The sequence below is a fragment of the Canis aureus genome, chromosome 6 (assembly GCF_053574225.1).
Source record: "Canis aureus isolate CA01 chromosome 6, VMU_Caureus_v.1.0, whole genome shotgun sequence".
NCBI classification, from domain to species: domain Eukaryota; kingdom Metazoa; phylum Chordata; class Mammalia; order Carnivora; family Canidae; genus Canis; species Canis aureus.
The window spans coordinates 64,238,978-64,256,308 of NC_135616.1; the positions used below are offsets into that span (position 1 = coordinate 64,238,978).

At 35.0% G+C, this 17,331-nt stretch overlaps 1 protein-coding gene across 11 annotated transcripts in view; it reads right to left on the bottom strand.

The window, feature by feature from the left end:
- Positions 1 to 17,331, bottom strand: part of SMG7 (SMG7 nonsense mediated mRNA decay factor) — a 93,334-nt gene that overhangs the window by 31,870 nt on the left and 44,133 nt on the right. For 10 of the 11 annotated variants that reach the window (XM_077901976.1, XM_077901974.1, XM_077901975.1 and 7 more), the window contains 3 exons: positions 10,051 to 10,082; positions 7,627 to 7,744; positions 5,767 to 5,899 (listed from right to left, as the gene is read on the bottom strand). In XM_077901976.1, the coding sequence (XP_077758102.1) occupies positions 5,767 to 5,899; positions 7,627 to 7,744; positions 10,051 to 10,082 (283 nt within the window). The remainder of the gene's footprint in view (positions 1 to 5,766; positions 5,900 to 7,626; positions 7,745 to 10,050; positions 10,083 to 17,331) is intronic. The other variant, XM_077901983.1, reaches the window with a different exon arrangement.

A 17,331-nucleotide genomic window follows, 5' to 3' on the forward strand; every position in this document is an offset into this window, starting at 1 on the left:
GCACTAAAGAAGAGAAACAGATGTTCCATAAATTGAGCAGAATTATATTTGGCAATTATTCTGTGAAAACTCGGTATTAAACTATTCCACTGCCCCTTAGCTCTTTACCTTAAGCTAAGAATGGAGAACTATGAAGATACAGAATATCCTACAGAAACTTAATACTTTCTTTTAGGCTCTCACTTTCTTAAAGTAATAATTATTTGTTCGGTTCTTTGATGTTTTCAAAAAACCTATAGCAGAATGTTACATCTTTCTTTGGGAGTTTTGTTCCAGCTTGAGATGCCATGAAGTGGCTCACAAAATGATAGCTTAGAAGTTCACAGAAAATATAACTGAGGATGACAATGTAACCAGTCTCTTCTCAATCCAAGTCAATTAGCCTTCTAGCCCCACTATTTACCAAAGTCACACTGCATCAAATCTAAGATACCATAACTTATAAGATGAACTATTATTTATCACAACATTAAAAGAAAAAAAAACTGCCAATTAAATGGTGACTTACAATCTTTTGTGATTTATCTGTGTTTTAGAGATGTTAAAATATAAAATATGGTTTAGAAACGAATATAGTATTTGTTAATGTCACCACTGACTTCCTTGTTGTCAAATCTAATTGGTCACTGTTTAATCATTTTATCTGACTTCTCAGCAGTATTCAACAGAGCTGATCACTGCTCATCAGCGAAATGCTTTTCTCTTGGCTTCTCAAGTCATCAGTATCTAATTTTCTACTATTGCAATGGTGGTTCCACTTGTGCTAACGTGTTCTCACCTAGTCCCGTGGTTTTAAAAATTTATTTATTTATTACTAATTTCATAGGTAGAATTTAGTCATATATAACACCTACTGCTTGGGACGCCTGGGTGGCTCAGTGGTTGGGTGGCTCCTTTAGCTCAGGGCATGATCTCAGAGTTCCAGGATGGAGTCCCACATCAGGCTCCCTGCGAGGAACCTGCTTCTCCCTGTGCCTATGTCTCTGCCTCTCTGTGTCTCTCGTGAATAAATAAATAAAATCTTTAAAAACACCCAGTGCTTATTATATCAAGTGCCCATCACCCAGTTACCCCATCTCCCCACCCACCTCCACTCCAGTGACCCCAAGTTTGTTTTCTAGAGTTCAGTGTCTCTTATGGTTTGCTTCCCTCTCAATTTTCATTTTATTTTATTTTTCCTTCCCTTCCCCTATATTCATCTGTTTCATTTCTTAAACTCCACATGAGTGAAAATATATGGTATTTGTCTTTCTCCGACTGACTTATTTTGCTTAGCATACCCTCTAGTTCCATCCAGGTTGTTGCAAATGGCAAGGTTTCATTCTTTTTAATGGCTGAGTAATATTTCACTGTTTGTATATGTGTGTGTATGTACACATGCCATATCTTTATCCATTCATCTGCCAATGGACATATGGGCTCTTTCCATATTTTGGCTATTGTGGACATTTATGCTATAAACACTGGGGTGCATGTGCTCCTTTGAATCACTCTGTTAGTCCTGTGGTTTTAAATACCAAACACTAATGTCAGACTAAGTCAGGGTTCTTTATTGTAATCATTAAAATTTACTCCAGCCCTGACCTTTATACTGAGCTCCAAGTTTATTTATCCAATTTCCTATTTGATGCTTGCGCTTAGGCCTCAAATAGGCTATCTCATTGAACACGAACACAGATGGGAACAAGAGTCCCCATTTCAGTCAACTAGCTGCTCAATCTGATAAGTCATTTGATAACTCTTCCCCTATCCTGATTCCACATATTCAATCCAATCTATCAGTAAGCCTATTATTGGCTATTCTTCAAAAATCCAACAATTTCTTTCTATTACGACAGTGGCATTCTGATTAGCTTCCATTCCTGACCCCCACCAATTCATTCTCTATACAAGAGCCAGGATAATCTTTTAAAAATGCCAACTTTATGATGTTACTCCCTAGCTTCCTCTTCAATGGCCTGCAACTACACTTAAAGATTATAATTCAAAACGCATCTTGGCCTGTAAGGTTTACAATGATCTGGACTTGGTCTAGCTCTCTATCTGATGGTTTAATCTGCACTGCATGTAATCAAGAAAAATGTATAAGACATTATTGTTAACAACATCATTAACAGTTTCAATGATCAAACCAAGACAACATAAAAATCCAAGTAAAAAGTCCTATTAATGTTAATATCTGAAGGTTTATTAATGCTCATTCTACAACTGTAATTGCTTAACCACTGCCTACGGAATGCAGGGAGAGAACAACAATGATTATAAAAATTGAAAAAAATTTCAAAATTAGATTTTCCATATATTTTCCTTATAAAATAATTTGAATTATTATTCACCTGCCCATAAATATTTTTTTTAACAAATATACTCCTTTGATAAAAATGGTTTTTCTTTTCCTTTTGAAGATTTGTTTCATCGATGTGCAATTTAAGCTTTGGAAATGTGTTACATATATATTATACCATAAAAAAGGTTAAGAATCATGTTTCAAGGGGACAAACCAATCTATATAATGCCTATTATAAAAATGTATCACAACATGTGGATGCCTCGCTTCTCCCTCCACGAGGGCCAGATGCTTAAGGGTCCCTAACTGCTCCCCCTACTTCAGCTATGCTTAGTCACAATTCCAGTTTCTATTATACAGAGAGGGGAAGGAAAACAGATTTGAATCAGAAATTAAACTGAAGCTTTAAAACTAGACTATGTTTCAAAAACCCAAAGGGAACCAGAATGTTACGGAATCTTTCTAAGAAGTTATGACAGAAATCTGGAATTCAAAAAAGCATAGCTAAGGGATGCCTGAGTGCCTCAGTGGCTGAGGGTCTGCCTTTGGCTCAGGGCACAATCCTGGGGTCCTGGGATGGAGTCCTGCATTGGGCTCCCCGCAGGGTGCCCGCCTCTCCTGCTCCCTATGTCTCTGCCTCTCAGGTGTCTCTCATAAAGCATAGCTGAAAGTAGTAATGGGAGGGAGGGAGGAAGGGATAATATTTTTGTTAATACCCTGAGCTGAGATTCCTCAATTAACATACTAAGTCATACTGTATACACAATTTTATATGATTTTTCACTCAAGAGTAATACAATTTTTCATATTAAAAAAATCTTCATAAATATCACATAATCGTTTCATAAATTTTCATTTTACAGATATGCCATAATTTATTTCATCATTATTCTACTGTAAAATACTGATGTTTTTAAATTTTATTATTTGAATTATAATACCTATTTGTTCTTTTATATATAAATATTATTTTCCTTATTATTCAGTGATCTATGGACGAAGAAAAAACTATATTACAAAAAAATAAAATAAAAAGAACCTGGTAACGTTAGGAAACTCTAAAATGAAAAAAAAAAAAAAGAAGAAGAAGAAATTGGAGGTATTTGCCAAAAATAATAGAGAAAATAAATATCTTTCATGTATAAGGGGCTCAGACAAATCACCATGGAAAAATTAGGGTCCAACAATGAATAGGAAAAGTAAACAGATGGTTTATACAAAAGACAAATATCTAATAAAATATGGATGCAGTTCAACACTAGTAACCCAGACATTAAACTTTAAATGAAAAACTACTTTCCATGTATTAAATGTAAGTTATTCATTTAATCATTAATTTTTTGCACTTTTACTGCAAACACTTAATTCTGGCAAGCATGCATCAAGATAGACACTTGCATACACCACTGATGGAAATGCAAAAAATATAAATAAATGAGAGCAGTGCCTAGTGTCTCAGTTGGTTAAGTGTCTGAAATTGGGATTGAGTCCCATGCTGGGCTCCCTGCCCAGCGGGAGTCTGCTTCTCTCTCTCCCTCTCCCCCTGCTCCATTTCTCTCTCACTCAGTCTTATTAAAATATAAATTTTTAAAAATTAAAAAAAATTTTAAATTTACAAAAATATAAATGATAAATATTTTGGGAAAACAACAATGTGTATCAACAGTTTTTGTTTTTTTTTTAAGATTTAATTTATTTATTCATGAAAGACACAGAGAGGGAGAGACACAGGCAGAGAGATAAGCAGGTTCCCTGCAGGGAGTGAGATACGGGACTTGATCCCAGGACCCCAGGATCACGCCCCAAGCCAAAAGCAGATGCTCAACTGCCGAGCCACGCAGGCGCCCTGATGTATCAACAATTTAAAAATTTCATTCATCCAATGATTTCATTCATCATTCAGTGAAGAACTGGAAATAATCCAGTATTAGAGAAAAATGCTTTATATACAAAGATGCTTATCAAACTGTTTAATACAAGGGAAAATTTACATTATGTTTATAAAGCAGATATAAGACAATATGCACAACTATGTACAAAATTACTAAAACACCAGAAGGATATATACTAAAGTATAATTTATCCTGTATGGGAGAATTAAAAGAAATCTTTAATTTCTGTGTAACTTCCAAATTTCTTGAAATTAGTATGCATTATTTTTATAATCAGCAAAAAAAGTATCTAATAGTGTATCCATCTCTTCACTTAAATTGGATAGGAAAAAAAAAATGTCTTTTCCCTCCGTATCCTCAGTATCTGTATTGTGCCTTACAAACAGTAGGCTTTTAAAAGCTTGCGGGATGAGTTAATAATATTCAACATCTGCTTTAAAGGCTAGTTAGTGGCACATCACAATCCCTCCCTCCAGAAGGGTCAACTTCTACTGCTAGAAGTTGGCATCTATTTAAAAATGAATTTTGAGGGACACCTAGGTGGCTCAGTTGGTTAAGTGTTTGCCTTTGGCTCAGGTCGTGATCCTGGAGCCAAAATATAGGTAGCAATGGTCAAGCAGCAGCATAGAGAGAATGGCCAAAGATTTCTTTTAGTCTAAAATCTCATCTTGCCATTCTAAGATGAAAGTTTATACACTTTTTATTAATTAAATTATGAATGCTACAAATGGATGAGATGAAGTTTTCTAAAAGATTCTGCTTAAAGAAAATTCACTGTTCAGAAATATTTATTCTTTTTTTAAAAGCTTATTTATTTATTTATTTATTTATTTATTTATTTATTTATTTAAAAGAGACTGGACGATGGGGTGGAGTCAGAGAGAGAAAGAGAGGGAGAAGCAGATTCCTTGCTGAGCAGGGAGCCCAATGTGGGGCTCGATCCCAAGACCTGGAAATCATGACCTGAGCTGAAGGAAGAAGCTTAACCAACTAATTCACCCAGGTGAACCAAAGATTTATTTATTCTTTTACCTTGCCTGACTTAGAAGTTATAGAAAAATGTAATCAAATACAAGGTAAGTCTCTGAGGATGATAAATAACATCTTATTATTAAAGCAGAAAAAAATCTACTTCGTTTAAGTAGTTTAATAGCATTTAAATCCCTCGATAAATTCTACTGAACGCATAATACTATGAAAACTCACTTGATATCACAAAGTTTGACAATTTTTGCCTGGTACAATATAGCTTTTACTTTCATAATGACTATACCTATACCCATAAATTCACATTTGCTCTAATACCACTTATAACTACTTTTGGTGTTTCACTAAGATATAGCTTTTCTACTCATTACCATTTTCTACTCACACAATTTTAACTCCAACCTTTATGCCAAACATCAACCTTTTCTGGTTGAATCTTTATTGTTTTAAAGGTCTTATGGCAAACAATATGGGATATTTTTATTCATGTAAGATTACAGATGATCAACTCCTGGATGGCCCATGTAGTTGTAACAAAAAGTGTTTATATGAACACTCACAACTAATCATAGAAAAATTGGTATACAACACAGAACTCACCTGAGTATAGAAGCCACTAGCTGCCTCTAGGAACAGAGAAAGGTTTGCCTGAACTTCACTCCGATTCGGGTTTGCTCGATTCTTTGCCTGGCCTTGTAGTGTTGTGATCTGATTCTTAAAGGCATGATTCCAGCTGAAAACAAAATGTAATTCTATTTGGTATAGCAGTGACTCACTGGGCAGACACTGGTCCCCCTGAGAACAAGAAAGAACTGTTTGTTATAATTATAACACACTAGACAGTAAACCTGCATTAAAGTTATTCACTTATTTAAATAACTTTATGCTCTTCTTTGAGCAAGATGAGACATGCCGTAGCATCCAACTGACCTTAGTAAACATTCACCACATGTTCGAATAATCAGACTGTGGCTTCAGTTATTAATCTTTTAGAGCTACTAGAGTTAGAGCCTATTTAGGAATCCCAATACAAAATCTGAACTACAGTGGCAAGACCAAAGTAAAAGAAAGCTATTAACAAATTGTCACACATCATGCCAAGAAACAAGTGAGTGTACCCTATCAAGTGACATGTATAGTGGGGAAAATTCTTTTTGAAAATATTAAGTCATATCTCTTATTTCCATAAAATCTATCTCCCATAGCACTCTGTTCTAATTCTATTTAATATTTTCTTTATTTCTCTTGAGGTATTTTTTTGAGAGCTTGAAATATAAGCTCATTTTTTTGACATTTCAATTCTGACTATTTAAAATAGGAAAAAACACAATGCTGAAATATGGCATACCAAAATCCTATTATAACATGTTTTTCATTAATCAAGATGTATAAAGAATCATTTTAAATTCAGTTATGGTGAAATACAGTCATTCCTTAACTTGGAAACCACAGGGGGGAAAAACAGAACTAGGATGGAGAGAGATTATTACTGCCTTGATTAAAGGAAGCAAACAAAGATAAAAAGTCTATAACCTACCTGGAAAGTACCTAAAATTCTTTATCAACGTCAACCTTGACACTCAAGAGCACTGGGCGTTTTTAATGGTTTATGAGGACAATCACTCCCTCAGCATTTTTGATGACATTTTATCCTTGACTCTAATATCACAGAAATGGATTTAGGCTGTGATTAAGCTTTTATTACTAGAACTTCTAAAAATATAAAGTATCTAAGAAACACGTAGAAGATAGAAACTAATTTTCACCACAACTTAGGGTAACAGCCATTACTAAATAGAATATTCTTAACCAATTTTTCATTTTCCATCAGCCTAATACCCCTATTTCAATTTATAAGGCAAGGCCTTCTACAAAACACATTTATTTACTCACTTGGGAATCTGGTCATCTCTCATTTCACCTCTCATAGAAAGAACAAGTGAAATAGCCTAAATATACAAAATCTTTCTTTAGTCTTGTGGGGGGGGTGCGGGGAGAGGAAATACCTACTTATTTTATAAAAGGAAGAACTTCCCTTACAATGCAAACACATTTTCCTTTGGGAGAAATTTATAGAATCATATTTGCCAAAGAAGATTTATCTAAAGCTTACTACTGAATTTCTTTTTTAAATCATGGCTTAAATGCAGGACTGAACACAGAGAATCCAAACACTGTCTCTTAGTACTTGAAATATAGAATTATTTTTATGATATGCCCTAAAGACCTTAAAAAGATTCAACTCTAACCGTTTCTCCTCTTGCTGCCTAAGACTATCTGAAGTAATACCAATGGTTAAATATTTTGTTCAAAAAACCTATAAGTATTAGAATTTTTTTTTCCATTGAAAGAGCTTACTCTGAGATAGGTTAAGAAGAAATAACCAAAATGTTCTTTTCTATCCTAAAGTCTTGGTGATACTCTTGTTCTTACAGGGACATCCCAAATGATAATACTTACAGATCCTGTTCTACTTTCTTGTCTAAAGCGTATTCCAAATCAGTAACTAGCATTTTCTGGTACAGGTCCTGCAGAGCCTGCCTGGATGTCCAGACCTCAGCTGGACCCAGCTTAGAATCTGAGTAACAAAACAAAGACAAAACAGTTAGAAAAACAGATAATTAAAATCATTATACCACCCCAATGACTCCTTCCCTCTCCATTTCCCAAAGCAAAAATCTGCTTTAAGTATACCATAAATTACTGCAGAAGTTTTATACTAGTACATTTTCAAATGACTTTCACCTTTTGGCTAATGACAAAATCTGGTTCAAAATGCTTCTGCATTTGTCTTTTAGCTTTGAAATAACACCATGACATGAAAAAGGCTAGAAAAGAAAGAACGAAAGATGCACCCTTTGCTTTAGTTGGATTTCTATGAATTCATGTCATAGGAAGCCATATGCCTCAGAAGTCATTCCATATAAAATGACAGACTACCGAGATGGTCTGTTTACTCATAACTATACCTCTTTGTCCGAAGCAGCTTTTCTCTTTTTATTTTGAATCATTCTCACAATTGTTCTTACAGAATCTTCATTTCTGCTCATGATCCAGCAGTTGTTTGCACATTCTGCTATTATTCCTACCCTCTCTATGTCAACCCAATAAAGCCATAGCAGCGAGGGTTATTTTAATGATTGGTAAATTGCTTGCCAAGAAATTTTGTGCACAATCCACACTTGCCATTTAATGTAAATGAGAATTCATAGCAGACATGGATTAAACTGCTTAAGAGGCTAAATGAGAGATTGGGTGTAAGATGAAAGGAAGTCAGGCTATGCCTAAATGTAATACCCAGCTGGGGACATAGCGTCTGCCAGAGTCCTAGAAGACAGGTTAGCTTTTCTGATTACTATGCTTACGAGTGAAATAATTGATGGTGAGCTGCCTCAATAGAAAAACTTAATAACAGACTTTTCAGTTAGGTTTCTGGTTACATTTAATATTTTGCTGCAGCACAATGGCATAATCTTTACTCTTCTTTAAGCCTGAAAATAGAATCTCCTAGATATTTGAGTTAATCCTCATAAGAGTTGCTGGCTACAAAAAAAAAGTGTATAATATCAGCTTCCTGGTCTCTTAGTAGGTTTTTAATGACTAAGTAAATAGGCTTATAGATTTATTTAATCTTATTTTAATTTATTGATAGCAGAGAAAGGATTATAAGGCATCATTAACTCTGATCTATCAGACAGACTATCATTTAAATTACTTAATATCCTAGTTAATGTCTCGGGCAGTCAAATGTTCCCTATAAAAGCCAAATCCTAAGCCTACTTACTGAGGGATATTCAATACTTAAGAAAAAGTAAATGGTACAGATAGCCTAACATTGCTCCATGTCAATTTTTATCAGATGATGCATATTATGCCTACCAGGACAATACAAAAGCATAATACAGTAGCTTACAGCTGACACTGATATAAATAGTATGGAAGATGATGACAGGTTAATAATGGGAAGAACTGAGGTACCATATTAAGTAAACCTCTAAAAAGTGCTTTTAGCTTTTTTTTCCCCTTTTCCTTGAACAAGAGGATAATGATATTATTCACAGATTCTTAAAACATTAGTATCAACATTAACAGTAGACTGCAATGTTAAGAAAAAGACCTTTTAAGACCCTATTTCTTCTTGATTGTAAATTTTGGCCAGAATGCTAGTTTTTACAGTTTAACTCTTCTTTGCAGATTTTACTTCAGAACCAAAGTTCTCAAAAACTAGAATGAGATCCATTTTCATGTATCTCCTTTTACATTTTAGAATAGCATATGTTGCTATAGAGAGTATACTAATCACTACTATGCAATAGCATATGTTGCTATAGAGAGTATACTAATCACTACTATGCAGTCAGTCACGTCATAAATTTCCTAATCTTAGAAAGTTAAAATCATCTGCTCCTTCTAGTGACTTCCAGCCATTCTTTCAAAAATACCCTGGTTATTTATTCAAAACAAAAAAGATAAAGGAGAAAAGAAATGTGGCAAGAGAGCTCACTCAATTTCAAGGACTTTTAGTAGAGTTTTCTTACAAACATTTTTTCTCATGGTTTACTTATTATTCAAGTTTGGGGAATTATAAACAGGAAGACATGAACCTAATATCATAAGGTATTTTTGATTATATGGTATATAAATTCTTTTTTCTAGGTCTTAAATTGATGATAAAGAATAGTTTATAAAAATTAAATGATTATATGCATTAAATTGGGTAATATTTAATTCAATGTAGCAGAGACCATATAAAATTCTTGATCATAGAAGTAAGAGTTCAAAGTACAAAAAACAATAATTATTTAAAGTAAATAATAAGTTATCATTCCTTTTGGCAACTAGACCCTTCCGTTAAGTGTGAAAAACAAATGAGCCAGCCAATACCTGTCATATCAGCCTTCAGGACTTCTGCCTGCCTAAAAAAATGGAAAAAAGAACATCGATTAGAAATAAACTAGGCCTACTCAACATAAATAACACTAAAAGCTAAAGTTAAGTGAAATCACATACTACATAAAGATGTATAGCACCTCCATATGTGATACAGCATATAGTATTCCTGCTTTAATAATATCCAGGGTAGTACTACGTCTTAGCAAACTGATGCCATTACTTAATCGTATATAGGGTCACCATGAATTCTATGAGTAGAGCTCACATTTTTGGCTAATTTTCCTCCAAATCTGATAAAGATAATATTAAATGACACTCATTAAACAAAAAAATTTTCCCTCAATACAGCCAGGAAACCCTATGTTTCTCAATTCACCGTAACTAACTCAAATCTCTCTCACTCTCCTCAGACATTGATTTCTGCCCCCTTCGTGAAGCCCATCCCTTTCAGTTTACTTTAGACCAGCTCCATATTTCAGCAAAAACAATGCCCAGTTGCTAAACCCTAACATTCACAGTCATCTTCTCTTTTTCTCTTTCTTGTTAAAACAGCAGAGGCACGAATCTCTTATTTAAGACCAGTAATTCCATTTAGGAAGGCTCTTTCTAGCTTACCTTTATTAAGGATTTATGCTCCTTTAATTATGCCCTCCCTCTTTCAATAATTTTGAAAACTTCCCTCTCTAGTGGATCCTTCCTTATCTTCACTATTTTAAACATGCCCAAGTCTTTCACAGGTTTTTAAAAATCTTTCTGTCCTGGACTATCTTCCTCTGGCTGTTGCTTCTTTTCTCTCTCAAATTCTTCAAGAATTGCCTATATTCGGGATCCCTGGGTGGCGCAGCGGTTTGGCGCGTGCCTTTGGCCCAGGGCGCGATCCTGGAGACCCGGGATTGAATCCCACATCGGGCTCCCGGTGCATGGAGCCTGCTTCTCCCTCTGCCTGTGTCTCTGCCTCTCTCTCTCTCTCTCTCTCTCTCTCTCTCTCTCTGTGACTATCATTAATAAAAAAAAAATAATAAAAAATAAAAAATAAAAATCTTAAAAAAAAAAAAAAAAAAAGAATTGCCTATATTCAAGAGGTCCAAAACTGAACTGAACTTGTGATCCACCCCTACTCCTATTCCTGGTTCTTTTTCTGCTGTTTTTACCTTACCAAATGTATCACTGCTTTCCAGGTGTGAAAGGCAGACACCTGGAAGTCACTTATGACAACATTCTCTCAAATCCCTGGTCAATTCCCTCAAATCTATCAATTCCAGAAAATTTTACCAACTAAATATATCTTGAATCTGTTGATTGCCCTTTACTCCTTCTTCAGTCACTCTCACTCAAGTTCTGAATCATCTCTTGCCTAGAGTAATGCAATGCCACCAAAATTATTATCTGTATTTCACTCTTTCCTTTTTTATTGTTCTCTCTACTGCTGTCTGAGAGATCTTTTAAAAATACAAATCTGAGGGGTGCCAGGGTAGCTCAGTTGATTGTGTTCATGATCTCAGGATCAAGCCTTGCCTTGCCCTCTGTGCTGGGCAGGTAGCCTGCTTCAGATTCTTTTTCTCCTTCTGCCCCTCTCTCACCTCTAATAAAAAAAATACAAATCTGATCTTACCAACTGCCAATTAAAAACACTTTAATGATTCCCACTGCTTTTAGGGTAAAAGCTGTAATCTTTACTGAAGTGTCCTACGAAGTTCCCTGCACTGTAAAAATTAGAGTCTGTACTACTTCTACCATTACTCTCTTCCCTCCTTGATTTCTATGCTCTAGTTACTGGACTTCTGGTTTCTGCAATGTGCTTTGCTCCCTTCACACTCAGGGTCTTTGTAAAAGAAGAGTCCCTACCCTAGGAGTACCTCCATCCTTTGTGTCAGTCAGAGACATTACTTTCTCATGAAATCTCACTTGACAGATAAAGGATATTCCTATTTTATGTTCTCAAAGCATTCATTTTTTCTCCATAGTACATATCACAGATTTTAAGAATGCTCACCGTCACAAGCTACTAGTATTTTTGCCATTTAAACAAACTTTCACAAAGTTTGTTGGCTTATACCATTAAGACCTAAGATCATAAAATTTAATAAATACCACATATCCTGCAGAAGATTGTTACATACAAGCCTAATGTCAACCACAAATAAAAAACCAGTAATAGATACTCGAAGAATAAAGAAAGAGAAAGGAATCCAAGTGTATCACTAAAATAAGCCAGCAAACCATGAAAGAGAGCAAAAGAAAGATCAGAGAAAAACAACCACAAAACAAGTAACAAAGTGAAAATAAATATAAATCTACCAGTAATTACTTTGAATGTAAATAAATTAAATACTCCAATCAAAAGACCCAGAGTAACAGGGCAGATTAAAAAACAAGACCCATCTACATGCTACATGTACCCATGCTGTCTACAAAAGAGACTCATTTCAGACCTCAATACCAACCCATAGATTGGAAGTGCTGGGATGGAGAAACACTCATCATGCAAAAAGACATGAAAATAAAGCCAGGGTAACAATACTTATATTAGACAAAATAGACTTTAAAACAAAAACCGTAACTAGAGACAATATATAATAATAAAAGGAATAATCCAATAAGATATAACAATTATAAATATTTATACACCCAACATGGGAGCACCCAAACATATAAACAGTTAATAGTAAACATAAAGGGGGCAGCCCAGTGGCTCAGCGGTTTAGCGCCATCTTCAGCTCAGGGCGTGATCCTGGAGACCCAGGATTGAGTTCTGTCAGGCTCCCTGCATGGAGCTTGCTTCTCCCTCTGCCTGTGTCTCTGCCTCTTTCTCTCTCTTTCTCTGTGTCTCTTGTGAATAAATAAATAAAATCTTTAAAAAAATAGTAAACATAAAGGAATTAATTGATAGTAATACAATAATAATAGGGGATTTTAACACTGATATCAATGGATATATCATCCAAACATGAAATCAACAAGAAAACAGTGCTCTGAATGACCCACTGGATGAGATGGATTCAACAGATATATTCAGAACATTCCACCCTAAAATAGCAGAATACACATTCTTTTCAAGTGCACATGGAACATTCTCAGAACAGATCACGTATTAGGCCACAAAACAAGTCTCAACAGATTCAAAAAGACTGAAGCCATGCCATGCATCTTTTCTGACCACAACACTATGAAACTAGAAAACAATCACAAGAAAAAATTTGGAAAGAGCACAAATACATGGAGGTTAAGTAACATGCTGGTAAACAATGAATTGGTCAACCAAGAAATCAAAGAAATAAAAAATTCTGTGGTAAACAAAAATGAAAATACAATCTTTGGGATCCAGCAAAAGCAGGCCTAAGAGAAAGTTGACAGTAATACAGGCCCACTTCAAGAAACAAGAAAAATCTCAAATAAACAACCTGAACTTACACCTACAGGAACCAGAAAAAGAACAAAACTCAAAACCAGAAGAAGGAAGTAAGTAATAAAAATTAGAGCAGAAATGAATATATACATAAACTAAAAAAACCTAATAGAACAGACCAACGAAACCAGGAGCTGGTTTTTTGAAAAGATCAACAAAATTGATAAACCCTCTAGCCAGACTCATCAAGAAAAAAAAGAGAGAGGACTCATATAAACAAAATCATTAATCAAAGAAGGGAAATAACCAATATCACAGAAATACAAATAATTTTAAGAGATATTATGAAAAACTACATGCCAACAAATTGGACAACCTAGAAGTAATGGTTAAAGTCCTGGAAACATATAACCTACCCAAACTGAAACAGGAAGAAATAGAAAATTTGAGCAGACAGAAATTACCAGCAAAGAAACTGAATCAATAATAAAAAAAAAACTCTTGGGATGCCTGGGTGGTTCAGTCAGCTAAACATCTGCCTTGGGCTCAGCTTATGATCCCAGGGTCCTGGGACAGAGACCAGCATCAGGCTCCATGCTCAGAGGGGAGCCTATTTCTCCCTCTCTCACCCCTCATCCTTGTGTGTGCTCTCTCCCTCTGCCAAATCAATCTATCTATCTGGGATCCCTGGGTGGCGCAGTGGTTTAGCACCTGCCTTTGGCCCAGGGCGCAATCCCGGAGATCCGGGATCGAATCCCACGTCAGGCTCCCGGTGCATGGAGCCTGCTTCTCCCTCTGCCTATGTCTCTGCCTCTCTCTCTCTCTGTGTGTGTGACTATCATAAATAAATAAAAATTTAAAAAAAACTTAAAAAAAAAATCTATCTATCTATCTCCCAACAACAATAAAAACTCCCAACAAACAAAAGTCCAGGACTAGATGGCTTCACAGGGGAATTCTACCAAACATATTCTTCTCAAACTATTCCAAAAAGTACATGAAGAAGGAAAACTTCCGAATTCATTCATCCTATTCATTCCTGATATCAAAACCAGATAAAGACATCACACACAAAAAAGAGAACTACAGGTCAGTATCTCTGATAAATGTAGGTACAAAAATCCTGAACAAAATACTAGCAAAACCAAATCCAACAACACATTAAAAAAAATCATTCATCAAAAAAAAAAAAAAAAATCATTCATCACAATGGAGTGGGATTTATTCTTGAAATACAAGGTGGATCAATATTTGTTAATCAATTAATGTGATACACATCAGTAAGAGAAAGGATAAGTATCATATGATCATTTCAACAGATGGAGAAAAAGCATTTGACAAAGTAAAATATCCATTCATGATAAAAACCCTCAACAAAGTAGGTTTAGAGGAAACATACCTAAACATAATAAAGGCATACAATAAAAACCCACAGTGAACAACATATTCAATGGGGAAAAAATGAGAGCCTTTCCCCTAAGGTCAGGAACAAGAAAAGGATGTCTACTTTCCCACTTTTATTCAACATAGCACTACGAGTACTAGCCACAGCAATCAGACAACAAAAAGAAACAAAAGGCATCCAAATTGGTAAGAAGTAAAACTTTCATTGTTCGAAGATGACAATACTATATATAAAAAACATTATATATATATATGTGTGTGTGTATATATATATATATAAACCCTAAAGACTCCACCAAAAAACTACTAGAATAAATGAATTCATTAGTGTCATGATATATGTCATATATATGGAAATCTGTTATTTCTATACAATAATGATGAAGCAGCAAAAACGAAATTAACAATCCATTTACAACTTCATCAAAAATAATAAAATACCTACAAATAAACTTAATCAAAGAGGTGAAAAACCTGTACTCTAAAAACTATAAAACATTAATAAAAGAAACTGAAGAGGACACAAAGAAATGGAAAGACATTCTATGCTCATGGACTGGAAACACAAATATTTTTTAAATGTCTAGATTGCCCAAAGCAATCTAGACATTCAATGCAATCCCTATCAAAATACCAATAGCACTTTTTTTTTTAAAAGTTTACTTATTTATTCATGAGAGACACACAGAGAGAGGCAGAAGCACAAGCAGAGGGAGAAGCAGGCTCCATGCAAGGAGCCCGATGTGGGACTCAATCTCAGGACTCCAGGATGATGTCCTGGGCTGAAGGAAGATTCTCAACCACTAAGCCACCCAGGCGCCCCCCAGCAGCATTTTTCATAGAACTAGAACAATCCTAAAATTTGTATGGAACTACAAAAGACCAAAAATAGCAAAAGCAATCTTAAAAAAAAAAAAAAAAAAGAAAGAATAAAAAAAGAATACAAAACTGGAGATATCAAAATTCCAGATTTCAAGATATACTACAAAGCTGCAGTAATCAAAACAGTATGGTACTGGCACAAAAACAGACATAGTTCAACAGAACAGAATAGAAAACCCAGAAATAAACCCAGTTATATGGTCAATTAATCTTCAACAAGGAGGAAAAAATACACAATGGGGAAAAGACAGTCTCTCAACAACAAATGGTGCTGGGAAATACCAACACCAGAAGAATGAAGCTGGACCACTTTCTTACACCATTTACAAAAATGAACTCAAAAAAGATTAAAGACCTAAATGTGAGACTTGAAACCATAAAAATCCTAGAAGATGGCACAGGCAGTAATTTCTGGAACATCGGCCACAGTAACATTTTTCTAGATATAGCTCTTTTGGCAAGTGAACTAAAAGCAAAAATAAACTATTGGGATTACATCAAAATAAAAAGCTTTTGCACAGCAAAGGAAACAATCAATAAAGCTAAAAGATAACATACTGAATGAAGAAGATATCTATACTGTCATATCTCTGGATACAAGGTTAGTATCCAAAATATATAAAGAGCTTACACAACTCAAGACCCAAAAAACAAATCATCCAACTACAAAATGGGCAGAAGATATGAACAGGCATTTCTTCAAAGAAGACATATAGATGTCCAACAGACACATTACAAGATACTCAATACAACTTCTCATTAGGAAAATGCAAATCAAAACCACAATGAGATATTACCTCACATCTTTTAGAATGGCTAAAACCAATTAACAGAAGAAATAACAAGTCTTGGCAATGATGTGGAGAAAAAGGAACCCTCTTGCACTGTTGGTAGAAATCCAAACGGGTAGAGCCACTGTGGAAAACAATCTGCAGGGTCCTCAAAAGTTAAAAAAAGGGGGCACCTGGGTGACTCTGGTTGAGTGTCTGCCTTTGGCTCAGGGCGTTATCCTGGGATCAAGTCCTACATCAGGCTCCCTACAGGGAGCCTGCTTCTCCCTCTGGGTCTCTCATGAATAAATAAAATCTTAAAAAAAAAAAAGTTAATAAAGGAACTATTTTATGATCCAATGAATGCACTACTGGGTTACTTGCCCAAAAAACACAAAAATGCTAATTCAAAGGGATACATGTACTCCTCTGTTTATTACAGCATTATTTATGATAGTCAAATCACAGAAGCAGTCCAGGAGTCCACTGATAGATGAATGGTGAAAGAATATGTGGAATAATATAAATATATAATGGAATATTATTCAGCCATTAAAAAAAGAATGAAACCGTACCATTTGCAACAACATGGATGGAGCCAGAGAGTATAATGCTAAGCGAAATAAGTCCGTTTTGCAGAAAGACAAATACCATATGATTTCACTCATATGTGGAACTTAAGAAACAAAACAAATGAGGGAAAAAAAAGAGCAAGACAAACCAAGAAACAGACATATTAACTACAGAGAACTAACCGATGGTCACCAGAGGGAGGTGGATGGTGCAATGGGTGAAATAGGTGATAGAGATTAAAAGTACACTTATGATGAGCACTGAGTAATGTACAGAAGTGCTGAATCACTACACTGT